At 40.4% G+C, this 21,160-nt stretch overlaps 1 protein-coding gene across 9 annotated transcripts in view; it reads right to left on the bottom strand.

Annotated features, from left to right (window-relative positions):
- ABI1 (abl interactor 1) overlaps positions 1-21,160 on the bottom strand; it is a 131,206-nt gene that overhangs the window by 101,725 nt on the left and 8,321 nt on the right. For 7 of the 9 annotated variants that reach the window (XM_055331353.1, XM_055331345.1, XM_055331347.1 and 4 more), the window contains exon 1: positions 12,106-12,350. The exons of 1 other annotated variant lie outside the window; for it this stretch is intronic. In XM_055331353.1, coding sequence (XP_055187328.1) covers positions 12,106-12,222 — 117 coding nt within the window. In that variant the 5' untranslated portion in view covers positions 12,223-12,350. Of the gene's footprint in view, positions 1-12,105; positions 12,352-21,160 lie in introns of those variants that run through there. One more of the 9 variants, XM_055331352.1, reaches the window with a different exon arrangement.

Below are 21,160 nucleotides of genomic sequence, written 5' to 3'. Positions count from 1 at the left end.
GGCTGTATGTATTTACATTCCACCAACAGTGCACAAGCCTCCTTTTTCTCCACATCCTCACCAACACTTGTTATTTCTTGTTTTTTATGATTTAAATCATTCTGACAGGTATAAGGTGATATCTCATTGTGGTTTTCATTTGCATTTCCTTGATGATTAGTAATGTTGCACATTTTTCCAGGTGTCTTCTGGCCATCTGTATGTCTTCTATGGAAAAATATCAATTCAGTTCCTCTGCCCATTAATCACTTTCTTTTCCCATTATCCAAACAACACTTCTCCCTGTCCAAATCCAAAACAGTCTTTTTTTTTTTTTTTTGGCTCATTGTCTCCTAACCTCTATAATGAAAAATTCATAAGGGGAGGTGCTTGGCCTTACTCACTATAGCATCTCTGGGACCTAAGAGGAGAGTATCTGAGAAATGGTAGGTACTCAAGGAATTTTTATCAAGTGAAGAATGAATGAATGAATACAGTAATTCTTTCTGAACTACAAGACCTGACAAATAGTAATATTCAGACTGAGAGGAATGACAGAGAACGACATTTGCAAAGGCAGAAAAGAATGAAACTGCAAAAACTGAAAGGCCAATATAACTGGTGAGATAAAGGTAATAGGATGAATGCAGCAAAACTAGAAAAATAGGAGCTGTACTATATAGGGCCTCTTAGGTCTTATGTGAGACTGTATACTTACGGGGAATCATTAAAAGATTTTTAAGCAGGGAGTGACATGATCAGATTTCTTTTGAAAATACCACTTAAGGGATCCCTGGGTGGCACAGCAGTTTAGCGCCTGCCTTTGGCCCAGGGCGCGATCCTGGAGACCCGGGATCAAATCCCATGTCGGGCTCCCGGTGCATGGAGCCTGCTTCTCCCTCTGCCTATGTCTCTGCCTCTCTCTGTGTGTGTGACTATCATAAATAAATAAAAATTAAAAAAAGAAAGAAAGAAAATACCACTTAAGCCATAGGATATACAATGGGAATGTGATCAGAGGAAGATTCATGGTGATGTAAAGACAATTAGAAGCTATAGCAGTTATCTAAGCTTTACACTGGGATGGTAGAATAAGTCAATTTAAAAATCAACAGGACCTGTTACAGATGAAGGGAAGAGAGGACAAAGAGGAATAATGGAGACAAGAATGATGCCTAGGTTTCTAATAGGTGAGTGAATGGACAGTAGTAAAGGAGACTAGGGAGAGGTGATGAATTCAGTTTCTAGCATCCTAAGTCTGAGGCACATACGATTCAAATAAGCAGAAGTATCAATTAGACCACTTTAATACTTAAAGGCAGGGTGGAGAGTTGGACAAAATGGGTGAAGGGGAGTGGGAACTATAGTCTTTCAGTTATGGAATGAGTAAGTCACAGAGAAAAATGCCACAGCATATGGAATATAGTCAAATGATACTATAATAGCATTGTATGGTGACAAATGGTAACAACATTTGTGGTAAGCATAATGTATAGACTTCTCTGGAATCACTACCTTGAACTAAAACTAATTTAACATTATGTATTGACTACACTCCAAAAAAAAAAAAAATAAACAAACCCCTAGTACCTTAAAAAAATAATAAATTTTTAAACAATACTTAAAAGTAAAGGAGAATAAGGGGCCAGAGAGTAACAGGAAAAGTAGGAAAGAATGTCATCATAAAAGCCAAAGATTAGCTTTTCCTAAAAAGGGAAAGTAGTCAATTTTGTGAAATGATGCTGAGAAGACAAGCAAAATGAGAACTCAACAGAGGGCACACACCCAGATGGCTCAGTCAGTTGGGCATAGAACTCTTAGTTTCAGCTCAGGTCACCATCTCAGGGTTGTGAGATCGAGCACACATTGGGCTCGGATTCTGTCTCCCTCCACCCCTCCCGCTAATGTCTGCATACTCACTCTCCAAAATAAATAAATCTTTAGAAAAAAATAAACTAAACAGCTTTCAATGAATTTTGCAGCATATAGGTTACTGAACATAATTTCAGTGGGACAGTAATGACAGAACAAAACAGGTTAAAGAGTGAATGCAAAGTGAGGGATGGAGGAGGGTGTATACAATATTTCTAATAAAACTCTAAGAAACATGGGAAAAAGAGGCCAGGTACCACATGGATCTATGAAGTCAAAGGATAATTTTCTCATACAATAAAGACCTGAGATGTTTTGATTCCAACTGCACAAATTCAATAAAGAGAAGATATAAGTGTAAGGCTTCTGAAAAAGGGAAGAGAGAATGGGACTCAGAGCAAAGATAAGGACTGACCTTAGCTAGTAGGAAGGACACCTTTCCTCCATTACAACAAAGAAACAGAATAGATTGGCAAAGAATGCTAGTAGGATTGGAGATGGAGTGGTAAAAAATTGTCATATAATGAGGACTATTTTCTCCATGGAATAAAAGATGAGAAAGGAGAGAGATTTTAAAAGGGAAGAGAAACTTAAAACAGTCTATGGTAAACAGAGAAATACACTGGTATGAAAAATATAGTGGGATTGATGGGCTATGTTAAGGGTCCACTTGTGAGTAGAACCATAATTTTAAAATGGCATACGGGCACCTGAGTGGCTAAGTTGGTTGGTCACTTGACTCTTCATTTCAGTTCAGGTCACCATCTCGGGGTTGTGACATTGAGGCCCTTGTCAGGCTCTGCACTCAGAGGGGAGTCTGCTTCTCTAGCTCGCTCTTTCCCACTTTTCCTGGGCCCCTCCCCCTGCTCATGCTATCTAAAATAAATCAATCTTTAAAAAAATAAAATGGCATTCACAAATCTTTTTATTTTTCCTTTTTTTTTTAAGATTTATTTATTCATGAGAGAGATAGAGAGTGAGAGGCAGAGACACAAGCAGAAGGAAAAGCAGGCTCCCTGCAGGAAGCCCAATATGGAACTCGACTGAACTTCGGGATCACACCCTGAGTCGAAGGCAGCCACTCAGGCTTCCCTCATAAACCTTTTATAAACACAATTTTCTTGTTTTATTTTTTTAAAAAGATTTTATTTATTTATGAGAGAAAGAGAGAGAGAGAGAGAGAGAGGCAGAGACACAGGCAGAGGGAGAAGCAGGCTCCATGCAGGGAGCCTGATGTGGGACTCGATCCCTGGTCTCCAGGATCAGGCCCTGGGCTGAAGGCGGCGTTAAACCACTAAGCTACCCAGGCTGCCCTACTACACAATTTTCTAAAATCAGTATTTGTTATTGTCACAGGTTGCTAGTATTTGAACCAAGAAGTATCTTTTTTCTACATAATGCATTATATACATTTCCAGTGTTCACCTTTCTGGAAGGCATTAACTCCCTCATGGCACAAATAGAAAGGATTCTCAAAAAGCACCATCCATGCTTGGGGCACCTGGCTGACTTAGTCAGCAGAGTATACAATTCTTGATCTCAGGGTTTTGAGTTCAAGCCGCATGTTGGGTGTATGGGTGTAGAGATTATTTAAAAATAAAAATAAACCTTAAAAAAAAAAAAGCATACCATGCTTGCCTTTTCACAAAAGGAAAAAATAAAATTTATCAAAGCAATTTTATCAGAGCATGTAAAAATCAGTATTAGGAATTAAATATAAAGCATTCAGGAAACAAGTGACCTGTAAAGGTAAACTGAAGTTTTTCAATAATACATACTTTCATTAGACAGTATTTTTGTACCCTTTAAATTTCAAGGAGATAAAAAATAAAAATTTGCTCTAATTAAAAGCGGCTGAGACTATCCAGATGCACATCTTGCATACTACGCTTCATTTAAGTTCTGAATAAGAATTCACATTTGATTTAATTAGACAATCTCACAGAAGTTTCAGGTACTTTTAGTTTCAAAATATATTATGACTGATATATTTTCTGCCTTAAACAATTTAAGTTTCCCAACTATACAGCAGTAACTTTACATTCTTTAAAGGCTGTGCATAGGGCAGTCCCGGTGGCCCAGTGGTTTGGTGCTGCCTTCGGCCTGGAGTGTGATCCTGGAGACCTGGGATCCAGTCCCACGTCGGGTTCCCTGCATGGAGCCTGCTTCTCTCCCTCTCCCTCTGCCTGTGTGTGTGTGTGTGTGTGTGTGTGTGTCTCTTTCTCTCTGTCACGAATAAATAAATAAAAGCTTTAAAATTTTTTTAAATAAAAAAATAAAGGTTGTACATAGAAGTGATTTTTTTAATTTATTATTAAGTAATTTCTATACCCAACATAGGGCTCACACTCACAACCACAGATCAAGAGTCACATGCTCCACCAACTTGTAATGGTCTAAGCCATGTATATTTCTAAAAAGTTTAAAATTCGTGCAGTTCCTATGTTTAATATCACTTTAGTAATGAAGGAAATTAACCTTATATATAAAGTGAAAAATTAGACTCCAAGTCTTAATTGCTATCAGTTTACTTACACTCATATTCTGAGTATATGTTCATGCCTGCAATTCCCTCATTACGCTGCAATATGATAGTACTACAGTGCAAATTCAGATAGCTATATATTTCACAACAAAAGAGCATTATGAACCACTCGTAGGTGCATATATCAAAGAACTGAAAAGAAAGTATTCCAATAAACACCATACATGAATTTTCATAATACCATTCACAATAACCAAAAAGTAGAAATTCAAATGTCCAATAACAGATGAATGGATAAACAAAATGTGGTATATTTGGTAGAATATTATCCATAAAAAAAGGATGAAGTACTAACACGTGCTATAAAATGAACTTCAAAAATATAATGTTTACTATAAAGTGAAAGAAGGCAAACAAAAGGCCTCATATTGTTTAATTCCACTTATATGAACTGTATAGAATACAAAAATTCAGAAAGCAAATTGGCAGATGCCAGGTACTAGGTGGGTAGGGATAGGGACAAACTGCTTAATGAGTGCAAGGTTATTCTGAGGAGTGGTAAAAATGTTCTGGAACTAGATCAAGGTGATGATTGTGCAACACTGTAGAGTAAAAAATACCATTGAACTATATACTTTAAAATGGTTGGTTTTATATGAATTATATCTCAAGAAAAAAGAATCCACTTGGGAGCTCCCCTCTATTTGCTATGTGGGATGATCCTAGATTCATGAATTGCTTAATGAAGTCAATTAAATCGTAAAAGGAAAAAAAAAACAAAAATTCCATATGAACCAAATAGTATAGCTATATCTAATCAACCTATGGCAGGAATCACTAACAAAATTGGCTGTAAATTAAAAATGTTAACAGTAAAAATATATATATTAACCATTTTAAAGCTTTCTACTCATTTTTGTCACTTGTAAATTATAACATTCATCTTTTTTCTCCACATATAAAACTTATGCAACAGATTTAATACTAACCCTTTATCTTTTAGGGCAATATACTAATATATTCATGGATGAAATGATATGTAAAAGATAGGCTTTACAATAATGGTAAGGAGGGATCCCTGGGTGGCGCAGCGGTTTGGCGCCTGCCTTTGGCCCGGGGCGTGATCCTGGAGACCCAGGATTGAATCCCACATCGGGCTCCCGGTGCATGGAGCCTGCTTCTCCCTCTGCCTGTGTCTCTGCGCCTCTCTCTCTCTCTCTCTCTGTGACTATAATAAATAAAATTTAAAAATTAAAAAAAAAAATGGTAAGGAGATTTAAGAGGAATATAGATGAAAGGAGACTGGCCGGGAGTTGATAATTGTTGAAGATGGGTAATGAACATAAGGTTTCATTATATATTCTCTCCATTTCTGAATATGTTTGAAATTTTCCATAATGAATTTTTAATTATTGTGTTACTAGTAAAATAAAGTTCAAAATTAGTTTCTTTATACATTTTTTTTAAGATTTAATTTATTTATTCATGAGAGACACAGGCAGAGGGAGAACCAGGCTCCATGCAGGGAACCCGACGTGGGACTCGATCCTGGGTCTCCAGAATGAGGCCCTGGGCTGAAGGCGGCGCTAAAACGCTGAGCCACCCTAGCTACCCAGTTTCCTTATACTTTAAGTTATATTTGAAATAGGATGGATTGGAAATGGTAAGGTTATTTTAAACAAACACAATCACAGATCACACCCCCATTTGTTCAAATACCTTTCTTCCACTACAGAGTATTAGCATTTTTTAGCTATCAGAACCAACTGGAGGACACAGAAGGCATTACAAGTATCCTCATCCTGGGGTATTAGGATGTCCAAAAGATACAAGCATGCTAACAGGATCTAAACAGATCAGGATTCAATCAAAGCACCATAGGTAAAGTTATTAGTACGAAAGTTACAAAAGGAAAAAGGAGAAGAATTGTTTGTTTTTTTTAAGATTTTATTTGAGAGGGAGAGCATGTGAGTGTGGCAGTGAAGGCAGAGGGGGAGACAGAATCTCACGCAGGTTTCACGCTGAGCACAGAGCACAGTGCAGGGCTTTGTCTCACCACCCTGACTGAGATCATGGCCTGAGTAAAAACCAAGAGTCAGACGCTTAGCCAACTGAACCACCAGGCACTCTAGGACATTAGTTTTAACACAAACTTTCAAATAACATACAGCCCTAAAGAATAGTCCATATCCTTGAGAGTATTAATAAGAATTGATATAATATTCTATCCTTATGAATGGACTTTTTTTAAGACCTAATATGGAAGGTCAGATCCTATCTGCTTCACAGCAGCATTAATAAACATGGTGTGACATGGTATAAATCAAACAACTGAGGATCTTCCATAAAATATCTAAAGCTCTGTTTTGTTTTAAATTGTCATAACATTAGCTTCACGTGTACAACATCATTCAGTATTTGTATATACTGCAAAATGATCACCACAATAAACCTAGCTAACATCCATCACCACACAGTAATAATTTTTTTTCTTCCTATAGTGAGAATTTTTAAGATCTACTCTCTTAGAAACTTTTTTTCTTTAAGATTTTTTTTTTTAATTCATGACACAGAGAGGGAGGCAGAGACACAGGCAGAGGGAGAAGCAGGCTCCATGCAGGGAGCCTGACATGGGACTTGATCCTAGGTCTCCAGGATCACATCACACCCTGGGCCAAAGGCAGCGCCAAACCGCTGAGCCACCCAGGCTGCCTTTTCTTTCTTTCTTTCTTTTTTTTTTTACAATTCAGTATTAATTATAGTCACCACACCGTACATTACTAAAAGCCTATTTAATTCATTTAAATTTCCAACCTGTATCTCTAATTTTGCTAGTGCCTCCTGTACTCAAAATGCAAAGTGCAATTCTAAGAATTCCACCATTTCCAATCCACCCTAATTTTCTTTTTTTTTTTTTAAGATTTTATTTATTTATTCATGATAGTCACACAGAGAGAGAGAAAGGCAGAGACACAGGCAGAGGGAGAAGCAGGCTCCATGCAGGGAGGCCGACACGGGATTCGATCCCGGGTCTCCAGGATCGCGCCCTGGGCCAAGGCAGGCACTAAACCGCTGTGCCACCCAGGGATCCCTCCACCCTAATTTTCTTAACCATTCTGACTGTCTTAACCATTTTGACTGAACCTAGTTTGTGTGGAAATCAGAAATAATTATAATATTTCAAGACTTTTTTGTTAACTTTTACTAATTTTTTTAAGAGTTTATCTATTTGAGAGAGTGAGAGAGCTCAAGTGGGGAGGAGGAACAGAGGGTGAAGCAAACCCCCCCACTAAGCAGGGAGGCCAACTTGGGACTCAAACCTAGGACCCTGAGATCATGACCTAAGCCAAAGGCAGAAACTTAACTGAGGCACCCAGGAGCCCCTGCTAACTTCTACTAATTATTACACAAATTTTCTTATCACAATTGCAAAGCTGAATCAGATTTTTAAAAACCAGACAAAGATGCATAGAAAGGAAAGGATCCACCAAACTCAATGAAAAACTAGCCTGATTCCTATAATACAGTACTTCAAGTGCCAAAGCTACCATCCTTTGGTGATGAAGGCAAGTCCCCAAATTACAAACATACCTGTTCTTATACTTGCAACCTGGAACTCAGAAGAAACGATGATAAAATAGTTGTTAGATTCTAGATTTTCCAACAAGAGTCTATTCATCCTATGACATTTGTGAATTAGTCTAGATTCAATAGAGTCTGGAGACAGAGTGATATGGCAAGAGTGCAGCCTGTGGAGCCTCTCGGAGTTGGGCAGAAACCCTGACTGCCAATTACTAACTGTATGATCAAACAAAATTTATTTAACTTTTCTGACTCTTAATTTCCTTAACTATAAAAGAATACTGCCTATCATGGAGAGTTTTTTAAGGATTAAAGATAATACAAATCAACCAGCAGAGGCTGGGACAGGGTAGGTACTCAACAAATAGAAGCAATTATAGTACTACCTTCTTCATACCAGCTTTTTATCCTCTATGCTCAGGTAAACATCCCCATTCAGTCAGTATTCATTAAAAGGAAAATCTTGTGTTTGATTCTACACACTGTCTAAACAAGATATAGAACTTTAGGCTAGGTATTTGATGCCTCTGACTACAGGCTGATCATCTGCTTAAAAAAAGAAAATCAGGGACACCTGGGTGTCTCAGAGGCTGAGTGTCTGCCTTTTTAGCTCAGGGCATGATCCTGGGGTGCCAGGATCGAGTCCCGCATCAGGCTTCCTACATGGGGCCTGCTTCTCCCTCTGCCTATATCTCTGCCTCTCTCATTAATAAATAAATAAAATCTTAAAAAAAAAAGTTATATGGAAGACCCCAATCTAGCAATCTGCAGGCTGAGAAACCTGTCTTAGCAGTTTCTACTCCTTTTCACTTAGCTTACCTTTCTATTCCCCAAAACAGTTCCCATGACAATGGCAATACAGACCCTAAAGTAGAGCAAAGAGAACTGGTCAGATACGAGTATGTACAAGTTGAGGAGTGACTGTCCTTGACCTAACCCACCAGAAAAACTCAAACTGAAGACAAAAAAAGGCAAAGATTTTTCTTCATGTCTATATATAAAATACTTTATATTTTGAGAATTATTTCCCCATAGCAATTTCAAAAGCACCATCCTTTTTTACAGTAATAGACTCTTTTGAGAAGTTTTGCTATTAATAAAACAATTTAATAATTAAAGTCAACAGGCCCTGAAGAATAAAGTGCTCTATGCTCAACTGCACCACAGCCAAAAGAATTTGTCTGCTAAACAACTCACCTGAATTGTACTTCCAAACTGTATGAAAACAAAATAAAAACTGAACTCTGAGGATAAAAATCACTCAAGCAATAAAATAACTCATTGAGTATAAAAAATTTCACAAAATGTAATTGACTATATATATATATATATATACATATATATGTGTGTATATATATGACTATATGCTTTCCCTGAGAGGTAATATGTTTATGTAGAATGTTCATTATAACTCAATCAAACCCAGGGTCACAGAAAGGATATAGAAAGATCTCAAAAGACAGCTAAATGGATATTTCTAGCACTACATGTTTCCTATTCCACCAAAGTTAGCAGCACAGCATGTCACAAAGGCTAAGCTACTACATCAACTTCCACAGCCTCCATCATCTTCTGAGCCTGACCCCATCTCAAGGAAGGCAGCTAGTAGCCTGCATCATGCTGCTCAAAATTTCAAGGCTACTAAGATAAACACTATGTGTGAATTTCATCTCCCCCACCCCACGGAAGTTCAAAATATCTTACTGGTGTCAAGTTTAGAACCGCCAAAAACAATTTGGGGCCATTGGCAATGGCTCTTGGCACCATGGTACTAACATGTTTAAGAAAGATTACAGGGCAGCCCGGGGGACTCCGCGGTTTAACACCGCCTTCAGCCCAGGGCATGATCCTGGAGACTCAGGCATTGAGTCCCGCGTCTGCTCCCTGCATGGAGCCTGTGTCTCTGCCTCTCTCTGTGTCTCTCTTGAATAAATAAATAAATCTTAAAAAAAAAAAAAAAAAAAAAAAGATTACAGAAGAAACACCGTGATTTATCTTAACTAGGAATATTACTAATGAAGTTTAAAAGTGTTTCAGAGTTACATGACTGTGGCAAGAGGAAAGAGGTCAGGGAGGAAAAAAAAAAACTATACAGCACACAACTACCTGAAAAAAAAAAAAAAAAAAAAGGTAGTCAACAGACAAGTTAAAACACGCATTTGCCAACACGTAGCAGTTACCACACCATATATTTGTCAGATTTCCCAACCGCAAAAGAAGCCACCCTTTCATGAAGTACTTATTTATGGACTTCTACAAAGAAATGATTTTTCTGGACTGGGGGACAAGAAACTTCCTGTGCTTTCCCTTTAATTTTCAGAATCTTCAGAACTTTGAGATTCACCTCAATTTTAAGGCTTTTCATGTTATGGTGAATACAAGTTGTATATGTTAATATCAATAAACTACAAGACTACTTTTCTTTTTGAAAACTATATTCACTTTTCCATAGATTTTAGAATTTTTTTTTTAAAAGGCTAACTACAAAGTCTGCAAAAACAAATACTACAGTAGACATGGTGGCCATTCAAGACGTTTATTTATCAGAACTCCTAAAGTAAAAAGCTTGAAAAAGTTTAGGAGATAAATTCTTACTGGTGCTACTTAAAACACAATGTTACTACTATGGAAATTGAGAAATATTCAAAATATCCTGAAAACAGTATCTCCTTCTAAAAATAAAGGAAACAAACCATTTGCCAACATGGAAATTATTGGTTCTTGATAATCACATGGAAGGCATTTCTAGAAATACTTTAGTTCTAAATCGCAATAACTCGACTCTTTCAGAGCACGTCTGGATTATGCCTTATCCTAACAAGCGAATTTTTGATGTCATTATACTGATACAAAGGACTCTGCTCCTTAACTGCTTCTACAGCAAACTGTTGGTTTACCCAGCTGAAGATCTACAAACCAAACTATCACAGCATAAATCACTTTCAATCATTAAAATAAAAACCAACAAGAACCTGACATAATTAAAGCCTGAGAATGTTCTAATAAACTTAGTAACAATTAACATTATGGTCCTAGGACTAAATACGTCAGGTAATCTACCTGGATTCATAGTCTATGCATTTACTTAGGTCGGAAAGAGAGAAACCCCAGAAAACAAGAAACCGGCAGTTACACCGTTCTATTTTAAGCTACTTTTAAAGCCAACAGTTCAAGAACTTTTGGGGAAGAGAGAGCGCAAGACATTTTTGCAAGTAGTTCAGAATAACTTATGTTTTACGATAAGGACAGTCCTCACCACCTCTAGAATGCATTATGGTGGGGCGGAAGTGAAAATGCTGGGGGGGAACCCGACTTGAAATCGGGCAGCCGGGCAAATTTACAGACCTTCAATTACAGGAATTTTGAGATTAACTTCTCTTATGCGCCCTCCCTCGCTCGCTCCCCATCCGCTTCCTCCTCTCCTCCGGGAGATCTGTGTAATGTGACTCATGACAAATTTTTTTTTAATAAATAAATAAAAAGACACACCCTCTGGGTTGAACTGACATAATCGCTCCCCCCCTGCCCTCCCCCGCCACACACGAGCGCACACACACGCATACACCCCGCTTTTCCTCTGCCTCCGGCCGCTCCTCCTTGCCCTGCCCTCTCCCCCCGTCCCAGACCCCTCTCGGGACCGGCGGCAGCGGGTTCTCCTGGACAGGAGCGCGGCGGACGGAAGGCGGCCGAGGGCAGCGCGCGACCCGGGGAGGGGGGCGGGGGGAGGGAGCCCGACCCGGGGGGGCGCACCCCGGAGGGAGGCGGGCGGCAGGGGGGCGCCGGTCTGCGGCCGCCGCGAGCGCCGGGATCCCTCGCCCATTTTCTCTCTCGGCTTCTATGGGTTTCAACCACCGCAGCCACTTCCTGTATCGCAGCCCTACTCCCTCAGCCCGACCACTTGCTCTCTCTCGCCCGGGCTGGGACTGGGGTTGGGGTTGGGGTTGAGGCTGGGGCTGGGGCTGGGGCTGAGGCTGGGGCTGAGGCTGGGGCTGAGGCTGAGGCTGGGGCTGGGGCTGGGGCTGGGGCTGGGGCTGGGGCTGAGGCTGGGGCTGAGGCAGCCGCTGAGGTTAGGGCAGTTCCCCACCCCGCCCAGTGGGCTGGTCACTCGGGCGGCAGGCGGCGGATCCCCGGCCCGGCCGGCCAGCTCCCGCCTGCCCCCCGCCCGCCCGCCCGCCCGCGCGCCTCACCTGTATGTAGTTGTTTTCACAGTAGTCCGCCACCCGGGTCAGATTCTGGTAACTCTCTATCAGGGCCCTCTTGCCAGACGGGATCTCCTCTTCTAGTAACATCTGCAGCTCTGCCATTTTCCACCCCTCCGCATCGCTTCCTCTCGCGTTAAAGAGACAGAGGCAGCAAGGTCCGCGGAGGGGCCGAGCACCTCACAGCCCGGATACAAACCGCCTACCGCCCTCCCGCCTGGTATTGTGGGACGGCACCTCCTCCTCTTCCTCCTCACCCTCTCCACCCCGCTCCACCCACTTCGCGCAGTCGCCTCAATCCCATTCTCTCGCGAGCCTTCACGTCTTTCCCTCCTTCTCCCCGCGACCACGGGATTTTTTTTTTCCTTTCGCATGGCCTTCAGGGAATTGTAGTCTCTCACAGGCCGTCAAACCAAGAGCGAGCGCATGCGTGTAGGGGAACCTCACGGGGCGGGGGGGGGAACAGGGAGGACCGTAAAGGACCGCCCAGGGAGGGGGTTAAAGGCGGAGATTCCTGACATCTCCGGCAGATGGCGCCATTGAGAGAGTCTAGAAAATAAAATCCTTTCCCGAGGGAAGACTTGTGAATATTGGCAGAATTTAGTTGATAGGAAATGTCCGTGAATCAGAGATATCAACACTGATACGGGATTAAAAAGGGCTAGCATATGAAGGGATCCAAATCTTTATTTGCTCCCTGTCTTCTTAGATGTAAGAAGACATCTGGCTTACCTCCTCCACTCTCCCTTTATCATTTAAAATTTAGCAAACATTTGTCATTAAAGCTCTGTACCAAGCAATGTACTAACACTGGAGGTACGAGTTGAACTAGAATACTCCGTACCTAAAGATCCACAATTTAAAAATACACATAATTTCAGTGTTATTCCGTCCTAATTGCTTTTTCTTTAACTCTTCTTTGCAAGTATCTCCCTATACTTTTTTTTTTCTTAGATCTTATTTCTTTATTCATGGGAGACACCGAGTGAGAGACAGAGATGCAGGCAGAGGGAGAAGCCGTCTCCCTGCGGGGAGCCCGATGTGGGACTGGACCCCAGGACCTCAGGATCACGCCCTGGGCCAAAGGCAGATGCTCAACCGCTGAGCCACCCAGGCTGTCTGCAAGGAGGCAGTGCATGAGGGCTGTCTTTAAAGGGGGTAGGAAGGGAAGCCCTGGTGGCTCAGCGGTTTAGCGCCTGCTTTCAGCCCAGGGTGTGATCCTGATCAAGTCCCATGTCGGGCTCCTTGCACGGAGCCTGCTTCTCCCTCTGCCTGTGTCTCTGTCTCTCATGAATAAATAAGTAAAAACCTTTTTTTTTTTTAAAGGGAGTAGTAAGAGGAGGCATGGTGACATATGGAATATTCCCTTTTTTGGGAACTGTGCCTAGTTGTAAGTAGCCCACTGGTTAGTTATGGCCTATGGATATTTTGACGTGGGTCACCTGATGGGCCTGTGTTCAGCCAGGTGGTCACTATGACCCTTTCTACATCCATTCTCAAGACTGTTTGCCTAAAAGTGGACTCTACAATATATAAGTATTTTTATTTTTTTAATGTGATTTTTTTTAACAATGTGATATATTCTTAAATTTGGTTTCCACATGAGCCAGATTTAACTACAGACATCACTAAGCTTGCTTATATCCACATATTGATACCTTTTTTTTTTTAAGTTTTGGTTGGTTTTTGGTGGTTGTTTTTTTTTTTTTTAAACTATTTTTTATTTTTTATTTATTTATGATAGTCACAGAGAGAGAGAGAGAGAGGCAGAGACACAGGCAGAGGGAGAAGCAGGTTCCATGCACCGGGAGCCCGATATGGGACTCGATCCCGGGTCTCCAGGATCGCGCCCTGGGCCAAAGGCAGGCGCCAAACCGCTGCGCCACCCAGGGATCCCGGTGGTTGGTTTTTTGTTTTTGTTTTAATCTCTACATCCAGGGATCCCTGGGTGGCGCAGCGGTTTGGCGCCTGCCTTTGGCCCAGGGCGCGATCCTGGAGACCCGGAATCGAATCCCACGTCAGGCTCCCGGTGCATGGAGCCTGCTTCTCCCTCTGCTTGTGTCTCTGCCTCTCTCTCTCTCTCTCTATCATAAATAAATAAAAATTAAAAAAAATACAAAAAAAAATAATAATAATCTCTACATCCAACGTGGGATTCCAACTCAGGACCCTAAGATCAAGGGTCTTCTGTCTGAGCCAGCCAGGTGTCCCCACATAGTGATACCTTTTAACAACATTGGGGAGGTGATCCCTGGGTGGCTCAGCGGTTCAGCACCTGCCTTTGGCCCAGGGCATGATCCTGGAGCCCCAGGGTCAAGTCCTGCATTGGGCTCCCTGCATGGAGCCTGTGTCTCTGCTTCTCTTTTCTCTCTCATGAATAAATAAATAAAGTCTTAAAAAAAAAAAAAAAAAAACCAACATTGGGGAAGTCAATAAACAGGTGCCCCTGCTTTACTATTTTCAAAGTACTACCAGATTTCTCTCATGCCCACAACTCTGAGGAATAATGACCTAAAGATTCTCTTCTATCTTTACTAAATATGGAAATTTAAGCTAGACAGCAAAAGAGTTTAGCTAAGGACACTGGAAATAGTAATCAAGTGCTTCAACTTCTAGATCAGTGATCATTCCTACTATCCAGTTAAAACTATCCATTCAAATACTTGTGGTTCATATAAAATACATTCAAAGAAGTTATCCCTCATACCTTTAAGGTAATTAAGTTGAATGTGCTATCCTCTGTATTTTTATTTAAAAAATAGTTTCCCTGATAATTACAGTCTATAATCTGGCAATATTTCTTTATCAAAACAAAATAGTGTCAACTACACTTCAACTTAAAAGGGGTTTGTGGAGATAAAACTGTAAAACACAGCACCATACTGTAGCTATGGACTTTCAACACAACTCAAAATAAAAAATATTATATGCAACAAGATCCAAAACATAGGTAGGTAGGTAGGTAGGTAGGTAGGTAGATAGATAGATAGATAGATAGATAGATAGATAGATAGATGATATACACGCTGGTATAAAAGTTTTACAAAACTAGGTATGCCTGGTGGCTCAGTGGTTGAGCATCTGCCTTCAGATCATGATCTTGGGGTCCTGGGATCAAGTCTCATGTGGGGCTCCCTGCTCAGTGGGGACCCTGCTTCTTCTTCTCCCTCTGTTCCTCCTTCTTGCTCCTGCTCTCTCTTTCTCAAATAAATAAAACCTTAAAAAAAAGTTTTACAAAACTAAATATGATTCTCTGATATTTCCTGTTCTATTTTATTTTACGTAATGTTGATAAGGACCACTGAATTCATTTCATGACTCACAGTTTGAAAACCATTTTTCTCTCCCAATAAATTAAGCTAAGGACTTAATGACTCTAAGGACAAAATGTGACTCTGTACCATAAGCATATGTTACTATCATAAATTTAGGTTAAGTTACAAACATAAAAAGTTACTAACAGATAAACCAGAAAAATATATATATTCAAAGATTTAATAGAATAAAATTTAGCTGAAGGATCTAAATGTCTGTACTAAAACAACTTCTTTGTACACCCCTATTCAAAATCCTAACAGGTTTTTAAAAATTGACAAGGTGATTCTAAAAATTATATGGAAATGCGAAGACCTCAGTATAGCCAAGACAATACTAAAGCAGAAGAATGAAGTTAGAGGATATAAACGATCAAATTTCAATATTTACTGTAAAGCTACAGAAATTAAGACAATGTGGACTTCATGTAAGAACACAAACAAAAATTGTTCTTTGGAACAGATGCAAATATATGCAGGAATTGGATTGCTGACAAAAGTGCCAGTGCAATTCAAAGAGGGAAAGGATTATCTTTTCCCAGTAAATGTGCTGGAGCCATTGGATACCTGTGTGTGTGTGTGTGTGTGTGTGTGTGTGTGTATGTATGTTTAATGAACATTGAACCCACCTTGTAACATATTCCAAAATTTATTTAGGATATAAAATAGATCCAAATGTAAAAGGTAAAGCTATAAAGCTTCTGCAAGAAAACATAGAATAACTTCACAAGTGTGGGGTAGGCAAAGATTTCTTAGCCAGGATACAGTAAGCACTAAAAAATCAGAAAATTTTAAAAAGGAAAAACTGCTTTTTAATAAAGTGAGTAGGTAAGCCATTGCATTCATTTCCAAAGCTGCCATAACAAATTACAACAAATGTAGTAACTTAAAGCAACACTAATTTATTATCTTTACAGCTCTGGAAGTCAGAAGTCTCAGCTAAAATTAAGGTGTCAATATGGCTTTGTTCCTTCTGGAGACTCCAGAGAATAAGTTTCCTTGCTTTTCCAGGTTTTAGAAGCTACCTGCATTCCCTGGCTCATGGCCCTTTCTTCCATCTTCAACTCAGCAGCAGTGCATATTCAAACCTTTGACTTTGTTTATATAAACACATCTCTTTCTCTCTGACTCTCACCATCATCTCTTCCTCTTATAAGGACGCTGTAACTATATACATTCCAGCTCAAGATCCTTAGCTGGATTCCCTTTGCAAAGTCCCTTTTACCATATAAGGTAATATACCCATAGTTTCAGGGATTAGGACATGGACATCTTTGGAAGTCCATTAGTCAGCCTACTATAGCCATCATTAAAGTTAAAACACTATGCTCATAAAAAAAGAATACTGTTAAGAAAGTGAGAAGATAAGCCACAACATATACATTTGACAGAGGACTTATCCTTAGAATATAACTTTAAAAAAATTCCTCCAAGTCAAGGCACCTGGGTGGCTCAGTCGGTTAAGCATCTCCCCTCAGCTGGGGTCATGGATCTCAGGGTCCTGGTTTGGAGTCCTGCATTGGGTTCCCTGCTCAGTGAGGAGTCTGCTTCTTTCTCTTCCTCTGCCTCTGTCCCTTCCCCAACTCCTGTGCCCTATCTTGCTCTCACTCTCTCTCAAATAAATAAATAAATAAAATATTTTAAAATTCTTCCAAGTCAATAAAAAAAAAAAGATAGTTCAGAGGTACCTGGGTGGCTTAGTGGGTTAAGAATCTGCCTTTGGCCAGGACGTGATCCCACAGTCCTGGGATTGGCTTGCTCAGCAAGGAGTCTGCTTCTCCTTCTCCCTCTCCTGCCTCTCCCCCCTGTTTGTGCTCTCTCTCTCTGTCAAATAAATAAATCTAAAAATAAATAAATAAAGACAATTCAATAAAAAACAGACAAGAGAACTACATTTCACAAAAGGCCAATAAATACAGGAAAAGGTATTCATTACTCATCAAGAAAATGCAAACTAAAGCCATACTAGGGGCACCTGGGAGGCTCAGTCCATTAAGTATCTGTCTTTAGCTCCTGTCATGGTTTCAGGATCCTGGGATCAATCCCTCATAGGGCTGCCTGCTTCTCCCTCTCCCTCTCTACCACCCCCTTACCCCTGCCACTCGTGTGCACTCTCTCTCTCTCAAACAAGTAAATGAAATCTTTAAAATAAATAAATAAATAAATAAAATAAAGCCATACTAACATAACACTGTGCTGCACCAGGATGTAGTGTAAATTTTTTTCAGATTTTCAATTAAGTAATTAATTTATAGAGCATGGGGGCACACACACGTGCAAGGGTGTGGGGAGGAGAAGAGTGAGTGAGAGAAAAACCCAACTGGATTCTGCACTGGTGCGGAAGCCTCACACAGAGCTCAATCTCATGACACTAAAATCATGACCTGAGCCGAAATCAAGAGCCTGCTGCTAAATGGATTGAGCCACCCATGTACCCTGTAGTATAAATTTTAAAAGACTACACTACATGCCCATTAGAATAGCTACAAAAAAATATCCTGACATTAGCAGAGACATTACATCTTATATATTACTGGGTACAAACTACTGCCGTCCCTCTGCAAAGCAGTATAGCAGTTTCCTATAAAGCCAAATATATTTTATTTTAATTATTTTTTTTTATTTATGATAGTCACAGAGAGAGAGAGAGAGAGGCAGAGACACAGGCAGAGGGAGAAGCAGGCTCCATGCACCGGGAGCCTGACGTGGGATTCGATCCCGGGTCTCCAGGATCGCGCCCTGGGCCAAAGGCAGGCGCCAAACCGCTGCGCCACCCAGGGATCCCTATAAAGCCAAAAATATACCTAATATATAACCTAGCTATCCTACTCATAGATATTTACCTGAGAGAAATGAAAATGTATGTTGGCACAAAAACCATTATGTGTGAGATCCCTGGGTGGCTCAGCAGTGTAGCACCTGCCTTCAGCCCAGGGCGTGATCCTGGAGTCCTGGGATCGAGTCCCACGTCAGGCTCCCTGCATGGAGCCTGCTTCTCCCTCTGCCTGTGTCTCTGCCTCTCTCTCTCTCTCTGTCTCTCATGAATAAATAAATGAAATCTTAAAAAAAAAACATTATGTGAATGTTTATAGTAGCTGTATACATAATCACTAAAAGCTGGGAACAACACAAATGTCCTTCAACCAGCTATGGATAAACAATAGAATACTATTCAGCAACAAAATGTAATGAACTATATACTCACACAAAGTCATGGGTAGGGCATCTGGGTGGCTCAGTGGTTGGGCATCTGCCTTTGGCTCCAGGAGTGATCTCGGAGTCCTGGGATCAAGCCCCACATCAAGCTCCCCATAGGGAGCCTGCTTCTCCCTCTGCCTATGTCTTTGCCTCTCTCTGTGTTTCTCATGAATAAATAAACAAAATCTTTAAAAAAAAGTTATGGGTGAATCTCAAATGCAATTTGCTAAATGAAAGAAGACATACACACGACTACATATTGTATTATTTCATTTATATGAAATTTTAGAAAAGGCCAAACTGATGATTAAAAAATCACATCAGACTTTGCCAGAGGCCAGACTCCAAACAGACACAAATTAACTTTTAGAGGTGAGGGAAATATTCTAGATCATGATTGTAGTGATATGACTAAACGTACTTCTCAAACTTTATTGCACACTTAAAATAGGTGAATTTTATTGTAATCTAACTGAAGCTGACCCCAAAGAAAGTATAGGCAGAAGAAAAATCCCTTGCTTCAAATACTAAAGAACAGGGGGAAAAATCGCATCTTTTGTTGGCTTTGATATAGGATAAAAAAATCATACAACCCAAAAAGATAGGAGACAACTTGCTTTTCCAAGTTATAAAGGTGACTAAATGGTCAAGAGTTAACATTAAAATGGTAAGCAAACGTGGTGACACTAAATTAGAAGATCATAAGAACTTCTGAGTTCAGTTTCTTTCCCATAATGTGCGCTTTTATACTATTCACTTATGTAGTATTTTTCTGTGGGTTTTGTTAAAATAAATTAAAATGAAATGTCTTTCAAAGAAATCCCAACAGAATAAGGAATAAGAGTGTCTGTATTAAACTAAATGATGTATACTGAGGCCGGAGCTGAAAATCAGACCTTATACATTTCATTTCATGGATGTCTAGTCAAGATAATCAATTTGGTCATGAAAAACAGTTTGTAATTGCAAAATCTGCACATATGCATGGAGATAAATTGAAATTTCATATATTCAACTTTGAAATAGCAGATTGCTGATAATCATAAAAACTTAATTCAGAGTGATTAAGAGATGTGCCAGGAAATGATAATTTGGACTACCCTGGTACAAGATTGCTTCTCTTGCTATCTGAACACAAGTGACACTGCAAACTTAGTGAATCTCAGACTTCTGCACAGTTAATTCACATATCGCATCCCAGGATACTAACTTGGAATTGTGTAGTTAACAAACCAGAATATAGATAAGAAATGTGGTATAATGGAAAGAAACCAGGAATCAGGCAACCAGGGTTCTCTTCTCTGTCCTTCCTTGTCCTCATCCACCACACTATGTGACAGGGTCACAGAGAGGGTGCCTTGGTGGCTTAGTCGGTTAAGCATCTGCTTTTGGCTCAGGTCATGATCCCAGAGTCCTAGGATCAGCCTTGCTCTCTTTCTTTCTCAAATAAATAAATAAACATCTTTAAAAAGGGGGCAAGGTATTAGTCGGCTCAGGCTGCCAAAACAAAATACCACACACTGAGTGGCTTAAACAGCAGAATTTTATTTTCTCACAGTTCTGCAGACTAGAGGTCCAAGATTAAAGTGTCAGCCAGGTTTGGTGTCTCCTAAAGCCCATCTCCTTGACTTGCAATGATCATCTTCTCACCGTATACTCACGTGGGACTTTTCCCTGGTATCTATGTCCTGATCTTGCCTTTTATATTTTTAAAATATTTTATTTATTTATTCATGAGACACACACACACACACACACACAGAAAGAGAGAGAGAGAGAGAGAAAGAGGCAGAGACACAGGCAGAGGGAGAAGCAGGCTCCATGCAGGGAGCCCGACGTGGAACTCGATCTCGGGTCTCCAGGATCATGCCCAGGGCCGAAGGTGACACTAAACCGCTGAGCCACCTGGGCTGCCCTGATCTTGCCTTTTAAAAAATATATTGGGGTGCCCATGTGGCTCAGTGGTTCAGCATCTGCCTATGGCTCAGGGTGTGATCCCAGGGTCCTGGGATTGAGTCCTGTATCAGGCTCCCTGCATGGAGCCTGCTTCTCCCTCTGCCTGTGTCTCTGCCTCTGTCTGTCTCTCATGAATAAATAAATAAGATCTTACAGAAATAATTAATTAATTGAAATATATATTTATTTATTTGAGAGAGAGAGAGGGAAGAAGGCAGCATGGGAATGAAAGAGAAAATCCCAAGCAGACTCCATGTTGCTCACAGAGCCAGAAGCAGGGCTCAATCCCATAACCCATGAGATTACAACCTGAGCCAAAACCAAGAGTCAGGACACTTAACTGAACCACCTAATCACTCCCTAATCTTGTCTTTTGATAAGGACGCCAATCATACCACATTAGGATCATATCCCATGACCTCATTTCATCTTAATTACCTATTTAAAGGCTCTATTTCCAAATACACTCACATTCTAAGGTCCTCGAGGTTAGGACTTCAATATATGAATTTTGCAAGGGACATGATTCAGTTCACTACAGGACATTCTAGGATTAATTGACATCCCAGGTTCTA

The sequence above is a fragment of the Nyctereutes procyonoides genome, unplaced genomic scaffold, assembly GCF_905146905.1.
Source record: "Nyctereutes procyonoides isolate TBG_1078 unplaced genomic scaffold, NYPRO_anot_genome, whole genome shotgun sequence".
Lineage (NCBI taxonomy): Eukaryota > Metazoa > Chordata > Mammalia > Carnivora > Canidae > Nyctereutes > Nyctereutes procyonoides.
Note: the sequence above shows the minus strand (reverse complement) of the source record. Positions and strands in the feature narration are given on the sequence as shown.